Source organism: Gracilinanus agilis, chromosome X (assembly GCF_016433145.1).
Source record: "Gracilinanus agilis isolate LMUSP501 chromosome X, AgileGrace, whole genome shotgun sequence".
Lineage (NCBI taxonomy): Eukaryota > Metazoa > Chordata > Mammalia > Didelphimorphia > Didelphidae > Gracilinanus > Gracilinanus agilis.
In genome coordinates, this window is record NC_058136.1 from 6,274,537 (window position 1) to 6,284,177 (window position 9,641).

The 9,641-nt window shown below is 38.6% G+C and overlaps 1 protein-coding gene across 1 annotated transcript; it reads right to left on the bottom strand.

Annotated features, from left to right (window-relative positions):
• Positions 1-8,227: 8,227 nt before the first annotated feature.
• Positions 8,228-9,181, bottom strand: C1GALT1C1 (C1GALT1 specific chaperone 1). Its single transcript, XM_044682745.1, has one exon. The coding sequence runs from the start codon at positions 9,179-9,181 to the stop codon at positions 8,228-8,230; it is 954 nt and encodes a 317-aa protein (XP_044538680.1).
• Between the last annotated feature and the right edge of the window lie 460 nt (positions 9,182-9,641).

The window sequence follows — 9,641 nt, forward strand, 5'->3', positions numbered from 1 at the left end:
GGAGTTGAAGAGGGGAGAACTTTCTTGACCTGGGGAACAGATGGGAAGTGCAAAGACCCCTGGGCAGGAAATGGAATGTCATATGAGGAAGAACAAGAAGGCTAGCTCCCAAATCAATACTAATTGTGTGACTGTGGGTAAGGAATGGCATCTTCTTTTTGCTTACTTTCTATCTGGATGATGAGCCTGAATCTGTAAGAGTGCCTATCTCGAATGCCAGAGTCAAATGAGAGGTCAAATACTTTGCAAACCACAAATGTGCTGTTCTGTTTTTACTAAGAGCATTAGGGTGTTCATTAGTGCAATACTCACTCTTTTTGAAATATACAGAAATTTCCTTGGTGATGGTACCCTGATAATTTTCTAGGATGCTGGCTGAATCATTCCAAATATGCCCTGCTTCTAAAATTTTCCTAGAGTTCACCCTTTTCCAAAAAGATTTTGCTTCCCCATCCCTTCTGCCTGAAATGTGTACTGCTATTTTAACCACTTGACTGGTTCTGTGTATTGTGTGGGCTCATTGTCCTGAAAGGTTTTGTAGACGCTGGTGCAGCAATCAAGGCCGGATGTGGAGTTTTCATCACTTGCTCAGTAGAGTGCTCAAATGAATCCTTGCCAAAGGTTTCCATCTAGAGTCAAACATCTGGACTTGGGGCAAAGGGGAAAGAGTAAGTAACTTTCTGCTCTATGGGCTGCTGGCATCTTTCTGTAGAGTAGCCTTTCCAAACATTAAGAAAATTAGGGGCACAATTCTGTTTTTCCAAATTTGCATGTCTAAGCCTTTTAGTTTTAAGTTCAATTTAGAGCTTATTTGAATATTGTAGAAATAGTTTCAGTGTAGGGTTCAGTGGCAGTCCCTAGCCCACAAAAAGTGATAATGCTAGAAATGGTTGGTGGACTTTCTTTTTTATTTGTTTTACAAATAAGCAGTATGGCACAGTGTTGGCCATGAAGATAGAGGCTCAAGTAATGCCTCTGACATAAACTGGGTGTGTGACCTTGGGCAAATCACTTGACCCCCTTGGGCAGCTCTAAGATTCTAAAGTGGCATTGCTAAAAGGAATCTGTGAGCTCCCTAGACCAATGAAATCAAGGATCCAGTCTTCTATCTTTTGGCCAAATATCTCTGCAAAACCCATGAGAGGGGTCAGGGGTGGGGTTGTTTTGTATTTGACTGCTTTATTTCCAATCTGTCTTTATTAAGGAATGAGAAGAGATAGATTCAAAACTTGAAAGCTGTTGGTCCTAAGATATGGGTTAAATTCAAAACTTAAGTATCTATAAAAGGTCTGAAAAAGCTGTTAAAACCATTCTGCTTTCTTGCCATCTCATTAGCTGCTGAACACTGAAACCTAAATGTCTCAGAAGTAACCAAAAACCAGATGCTGGCCAGCAACACATTGGTGTATGCAGGTGTCCCAATTAAGCAGCAGTTTTTCCCAGTAATGCCCAGGGTAATATGATTACCTGAGAAACATCTTGACTTAAGTCTGGCCTGATGTAAACCACATCAACTTGAGCCATTTAAGCCCCACCGGCGACATCTGGTTTGCTGTGAAAAGAGGAATGTGTTCTCTCTAAGCTTGGGGTTTAACAATCAATCTATATTCATTTTATTAAATGAAACTCAATGTTTGAAAAAGAAGCCCTTCTGTTCTTGCCTAGATTAACTGTGGACATTTTATCTTTACAAAACCATTGTACAGCAAAGACTTATTCAGCTTTAAAACTATGAAGCATGAAAGGGCTCACCTGGGAGTTCAAACATTTAGCCTCAACTGTTATTCCCATCAATATTCCTTTTTGTTCCTTTTATTGATGGTTTGTTTTCACATGCCCTTCATTTCTGAATCCATCCCTCCTGCCTCTCCTGACCAGGGAGACTTGCCTTGTAATAAAGATTTAAAAAGATAAAAACCACATCAATAAGACCAACCAACACATTAACCATGCCTGATAATATATACAAAATCCCACACGCAGTGTCTCCACACTTCTGCCAAGAAAAAAGGGAATGACATTTTCTATCTTTTTGGAAAGAGGGATTGCTTCTACTATAGGGGTTCTTAATCTGAGGTCCAGGAGCTTTTTAAAGAATATATTTGGATAACTTTCAATAAAAATGATTTATTTTGCAAAGGAAATCCCTTCCATATATTTATTTTTATGCATTAAAAATATTAATCTGAGAACTGCCAAAGGGGTCCATGACACACATAGAAAGGTTAAAAGTACCTGCTCTGGAAGGTTTATTTATTTTTTAATCTTTTGTTTTTATGGTGAACTTAACAAGCCCAAGCATATGCAAGGAACTAAAGAGAACTGCACATAAAATTGTAAACTTATGAACAGGTTTTTTTAAGTGCACATTAAATTTAGCATGATAATAACAAGAGCAGAAAGAGGGCAATAATATAATAGAGAAGGTAGAGGATACAGTAGATGGAGTCCTGGGCCTGGAGTCAGGAAGATCTGAGTTCAAATGTGGCCTCAAACATTGTTTGTGTGACTCTGGGCAAGTCACTTTAACACAGTTGACCTCATCTGTAAAAATGAGCTGGAGAAGGAAATGGCCAACCTCTCCAGTACCTTTGCCAAGAAAAGCCCAAATGAAGCTCAGGAAGAGTTAGAAATGACTGAAAATACAGCCCTTTCTGAACTTTCCCCTTTATTTGTATTTTAAATGTTTCTGTGATGCCTTTCTTTTTCTTTCATCTTTATCTCTATAACCAGACCCCCATGAAAGCCCTCCCTTTTAACACAGAGATACAAACAAAACACATCTACACATTGGCCATGTCTGAAAAATGTCTGTTTTAATGTATAGCTAATTCTGAACCAGAAGCAAATGTCCTCAACTTTTTTCCAGGACCAGCCAAGTTTATTATAATTACAGTGTTAAGTTTTGTTTTTCTTGTTCTTTCTCTTTACATTGTTGTCATGGTTTTCTTGTTTTTTATTTCATTCTATATCAGTTCATATTCTTCCCATACTTTTCTTCATCAACATCACTTTCTATAGAGTGGTATTTCATTATGTTTGTGAACCATAGTTTGTTTATCCATTCCCCAATTAATGAGTACCTACTCTATTTCTAGTTCTTTGCTACCAAAGCAGGGGTGGTGTGGCATGGGGGAAATAGATGGTACCTGGGATTTCTGAGACAAAGGGTAAAGGCCATTTCAGTTCCTTCGTAGAATTCTAAGCTTCCAGAATAGTTGGACCAATTCACAACTCCAACTAAAATATACTGGTGTTACTGTCTTACTGTAGCCCCTCTGATATTGGTTATTTTCAATTTCTCTTATCCTTACCAATTTACAGGTGTGAGATCAAGACTCAGAGTTGTTTTAATTTGCATTTCCCTTACTAGTGAATTGTATAAATATTGTAGTTTACAATTCTCCTTCTGAGAACCATTTATTTACATTCTTTGCTTGTCAGCTGAAGAATGGCTCTTGGTCATATATTTATGTTCATTTCCTATGAATCTTGGATATAAGACCCTTATCAGAGCTGTCTGATGCAAAGACCTTTTTTCTTCAATTGTTTTTCTCTCATTATCCTGGCTGCAAAAGCTTTTAAATTTTATGCGCTCAAAATAATTTATTTTATCTTGTTATCTTTATCTCATTTGGTCAAGAAGACCCTTAACCATGGTTATGAAAGATAAGTCCATCTATTTCTCCCAGGATTCTTTGTGTGACCTTTTCTGTTTGTCAAATATTCATTTGGAACTTGTTGTCCTATCAATATTCCTATTTGACATTTCCCCATGGAGAAATATGATATCATGGGATTAGTTAGGTGTTTGACAGAAGGCGCTCTTAAAAAAGGTGTTTGTACCTTGGATTTAACATAGGTAGCAAGGTTTCTATGACTGCAGCAAATTTTCTATGTGAATAATTCATTAAATCTTAACCCTTCGTTTATGCTGACCTCACTCTTTTGTTTCAGGTTTTGACCTAGGGAAGACCATCTGGAAGTCTGGCCTCTGATCCCAAGTGTGAAGCTAAGGCAAGGGGGATTGGAAGAAACAAGATTTACCCAGATAATACAAAATAAACCCCAAATATTATTGGGAGGGGACACTACTAACAATTGCACTAATCAGAAAGGAGCTCATGTAGGTGGTAGAAGGGGGATAACTAGAGAACTGAGAAGGGAATAAAGAGTGTCTGAGAGAGACAAATGGGCAATGTACATAAAAAGAGGTTACTGGTGTATTATAAAGAGCTTTAAATGCCAAACATATGAGTCTGTATTGTATTCTACTGGCATTAGGGAGCCACTGCATCTTATTGGGCAGAGGAGTGGTATGATCAGATCTATGGTTCAGAACAGTCAATTTGGCATCAAGGTGGAAAACATTGCAAGAGGGGAGATACTGAAGGTAGGCAGAAGGGCCATTTAGGATGCTATTTCAATAGCTGAGGTAAGAGGTATTATTTCTATAGTACTTTAGCTTCTCTAAAGGGACACAGGACATTTCTCCTTTTTTTGGCCAAATAATCAGCAGGATCTTTTGAAATCCTATAGTAAGTGGTATTACCTATCAGAGAAGTTTGTTGAGACACAACCTTGAAACTGTGTCAATGAAAACTACCTTTGAGATGGAGTGGTTACAAGAGAAGGGTGTGGGGGATAGCTTGTAGTTGATAAAAGAGAAAATGTCATGGATATGAAGAGGGTGGAAGCTGATCACTTCTGCCAAGTTGTATATGTCCCAGCACAAAGGCAGAGCTGGCAGGTACTTTGAGGCTGCCAATACCCACATGAGATGAATAGAGAAAAGGAGCTGGGGAATAATGAAAGGGACAAGAGAATTAGGAGCTGAGGAATTCAGATCCTGAGGTGGGCCTAAATCCGCTTTGTACTAGATGACTGATTTTGAATAGAAAGAGAGAAGGAAGGCACTAATGAAATAGTGAAATCAGGCCACAGTTGCCAAAATGGTGTAGCACCCTGACTCTCCATTCAGAAAAACTAGATGCAATTTTTTTGAAGGTACTTCAAACATCCAACATCTGGAACTTCTTAGAAACTTAGCCAGGGAGTAACACCTCCCCCCTCCCCACAATTCTCCAGTAGAGGTGAAAGGCTTCAGATTGCCAAATGCTGAAAGCAAGAAAGCTCCCACAAGGCCAATTGGGGAAATCTAAGTCTCCTTTCCTCTCACTTGGGAGGACTTGGGCTTCTCTGTTCCACTTCTGGAGGAAGGAAGAAGGAGTAAAGGAGGTGTCTATCAATCCTGGACCAGCTTTTCCCTCAACCACAGAGCCAGAAGCAACTGAGAGGGTTAGAACTTCTCCATTCCTAGAACAAAGCCCTGCACTAGGGAATAGTATCTGTCAGGATATTGCTTTGTTTCAGAACTGGACAAAATATTTCCTTGTGGCTTTTCCCACTAAGGCTTTTGCTAAAATGCCAAAGTAATTCTATACCCAATATGGTTTTATATACATATATATGGGTATGTATATATGTATGTATGTATATATATCCTACAGAGCAAATAAGAATGACTGATAGCCTGGGAACTTTGGAGTGCACTTTAATTTTAAAAAGTTATAAAAATCATGTGGCTCAACTATCCATTTGCTGGGACTTCTTGCTGGTTTGGAAATATTCCTTTTGTTTCCCCACAGAACCCAGAATAGGTCTGAGCTCACAGTCACTCAAGAAATACTTGTTGAAGAGAATTTAAATGCACAGACGGACGAAAAGAATGATGGCCACAGAAACAGTTATCAGGATTCTTAATTGAAATTTTTATTTTACTCAAGTTTTGCCAGGGCACATCTCTGAAATTATAATGAAGTCAATGGAAAGATGTGATTTGATATAGAAACATGCTCAACAAGAACTCTTCAAGCATATAGCTAATACATACAACCCGTACAATAATAATTGGTGACGTCAACACGATAGGTCACCATCAGTAAGATCTGTCCTTTTCAGTGGCTTTGATAAAAATCAGACTTTACAAATGAATTGGGGAGTACACTGCCAAAGGATGTTTTTCTTTTACAAAGGATTCAGCAGAGAGGACTTTTAAAATCGGGTGCTTTCTGGTACAGTATGTGTTAACTGATTTCCATGCAATCCTTTAGGAGCATATGTACCACATAAAGCAAGGTGAAGTTTGCACTGGGCCAGCCATACACTCACTGAAACCCTCAGTGACCAATAACACAAAATGAACTAGCTGGCTAGGGTCCGAACTGCAGTCTGTGGCTATAGACCAGAGCACTTTTCCATATGGAGAGAAAAATCAGTGACCTTGGCCCTGACAGCTTTATTTTCTGAGTTATTGGTCCAGGCTTTTATCTACAAAACTACAGTGGATACAAAGAAACACATAAATCTTTAAGGCAAACTGGAAGTTATACTTAGGTGGCAGGAAGGGTCATTCAATATTCTGAGGACTAATTGGCTCAAATACAATGCTGACAGTGCAAGGCTGTCAGTAAATTCGACAATGGATTACAGTCTCTGAAATACTTATTAAGATTTGACTTGTGCGTCAGCAGACCCAATGGTCCACTAGCATACTTGATTACAAATACAGTAGAAATTCCTCAAACTGCTGGTGCTGTTGGACAAGGATAACACCTGCACATCATGAGCTATTGGTTATTGTGAGGGAAACTAGACATCACTAGGTACATGGGGAACTCACACTGATCCACAGTATGATCAAAGCTGGTAGGTACTGGAAATGTTCTGTTTTACGAGCATTTCAATTATCATTTAAAAAATCAGCATCTCAAAGCCCCCCAACCCAGAGAATCTGGCTGCTGAAGGATGCTAGATTAAAACCCAGGGCTTCCTACAATTCTTGGAAAGTTTCATTTTCATTTTATTGCAAGATATAATGGAAGAAGGAAATGCAGGAGCCTGGGGCCCTCTTTGGGAAACAGCTCTGCCTCTGATTGGCTAAAGTTGACGACCATTAAAACTCCAAGAATGATTAAGGCAAATGTTCAGCTCTAAAGATATCCTGGTCTTAAACCATATAGGGCTTTATTGACCTGATGCAATCTGTCATCCCAGATTACATAATCAAAGAACCAGGTGCACAGGCCAGATTATAGGGGAAGCCAATCCCTGATGTATCATGTGCTATATTCGGCACTAGGTGAAGCTTTACAGTCAGAAGGCCCTGTTGCACGGATCCAATACAGAATGATGATATCCACATGTGAAAGAGGGCAAAGCCTTTAGGCAAACCAAATATGAAATGAGACATTCAGCCATAGTCACTGCATGGGATAAATCATGTGCAACTAAGTGAAATGACATGGCCTGAGACTTCTATAGTCACCAACTTGATCTCTGGCTCAACAGGCATGAACCTCAACTGATGGAATTTCAGCCAAGCTACATGCTGAATTAGCAGGGACAAGAGTCACAATCACACCACATTAACTAGAGGAAAGAGGAGCAGGATGTGGGTGTATGCACTGCTCTGTTTCAGTACCTACATGGAGGAGTGTGACAGCCACAGTAGAATTTCTAGGAGTCTAGCTTCGGCACCCACAGATGTCACCAGATTAGCTCCCATGAGAGTTACATGTTTCTTGCAATCACTTGTTCTGACAAAAGAATTTCATCCATCTATTCAGTTCATTTAGGTACACTGCCTTAGTTGCTTGGTTGTTTCATCTGAGAAGGCAAATCCATTGGCACTTGTCAAAGGTCAGTATATGTGCCATCGAGAAAATAAACACCCACTTGAAAGGCCTACTTGAATAGCAAATTTATGTCCAGTGATTTAATTATGCATGATTTGCATATCTTAGAAAGATAGAAAGATATTAGCAAGAAATGTTGTAAAGAAACCTTTCTACAATAAAAAAAAATTTAGCAAAAATATATTTCACACTGGATTTCCCAAATAGTGATTGTTTGGAATTATCATATAAATATTTGCAAACACCCCTTATAAATCTGATCAATTGCTCACATACTTAAGATTTTTCTTTCCAACATAGTTGAAAGCCAGAAACTTTTTAGTAGAAAAGTTTTAGAAAAAAAATACCCATTTGTAAAACCTTATTATGTGCCAAAATACACTGATTCCACCAAAGTAAAACAAAACAAAAAACAAACCAAAAAAAATCAACCCCCTAAACAACCCGCTATGTGGACGTGCAGTTAAGTTAGCAGATGCAATGGCATATCATTGCATGTTCAATATCATCTACACGCTGACTTCTAGAGCTCAGTCATTGTCTGACCCATTTGGAGGTAAGAAAACTAATGCGTCATGAAAAGTGTGTCCATATGCCCTAAGCCGATACACACCATACATCATCACGTGCATCTGGTTTGGAGCCAGATCATTAAAAGTGACAGCCATGTCTGAACAGCATCCCTCTACTACTTGCTGGGGGTTATTAGACATTGCCTCTTTAATGAGAAACCCAATTGATTTAGTGTTAAATACATCTTTTCCTTCGGAATCTTCTGCATTTTCTGCAAACACTCCAGAATACTTCAAGCAGACTGCTAGCTGCTTATCTTCGGATACCTTCCAGATCATACTTCCTTGTTCAGGACACTTTTGGGGGTCACTGAGAAGGTGTTTAAGTCTTTTCATTGATTCTATACTTAAGACAATTCCTCCTTCAATATCCACATACTCAAGCTCTCCATATTTTATAGTATGGCCTATATAAAATGGTTGGGTTGCGTCTCTTTTCAACAAGAAAAACTTTAGATTTTCAATTACAGCAAACGTGGTAGGGCGGGCAAGGAAGAACCAGTTGTATTCGTCTTTATAGTTATCATAGGCATATCTGTATGCTTTTCTCATCATTGTCCACATGTCATTTGTTTCAAGATTAATTGACTCAAACACCTTAATACTTTCGGTACAGAAGAATTCTACTTTGTCACAGTGTTTGGTCCAAGTGTCTTTCACGGCAGCCCAACGACCCACATCTTTGGGTTTGACAAGAATCATACAGTATACACGAACACTCTTAACAAGTTCCATGCGTTCAGCCTCAGAAATTTTCAAAAAGTCTTCTTTGCTAAGTGCTTGAAGGTGATGGTGCTCATGATGACTTATATTTTCGTGACCAATCCTAATGTGTCCTAGCATAGTAACCAAAGCACAGAAGATGCTTCCAAGCATCATACCCTTCAAAAATGAACTGCTTTCAAAAAGCATTTTTCCTATAAAGAAGAAAAAGACCCTTCAGATACCTTATGGAAAGCCATAGTCTAGTCATTTCATTTTCTATTTGCTCATAGAATGATTTTTGTCCTTAAAGGTCTAAAATCACAGTTACCAAGTTCTTTTTATAGAATATATTTATCTCTACCTATATATACATTTATACATATATATGCATATATATGTATGTATGTAGTTGACATGGAATGGCCATGTCTCTCCTAGACTTCAAGGAAAGAAAACATACTTTTAATAAGGCCTTGAAAGAAATGTATCTTTTGTCTGACTATGTATCTGAATCTTTGGTGTGGAAAATATGGCCACTGAACACACAGATGTAACAATCTATTGTTCCAACAGTATGCAATTACTGGTTAAAGTTAGAGTTGTAATGTGTCAATAGGGTAGAAATGGAATGGAAGTGCCAGGCACACAGCAAGTGCCTAATAAGTGC

Coding starts and splice junctions, on each gene's coding strand:
- C1GALT1C1 (XM_044682745.1), bottom strand. CDS start 9,181: ATGCTTTTTGAAAGCAGTTCATTTTTGAAGGGTATGATGCTTGGAAGC.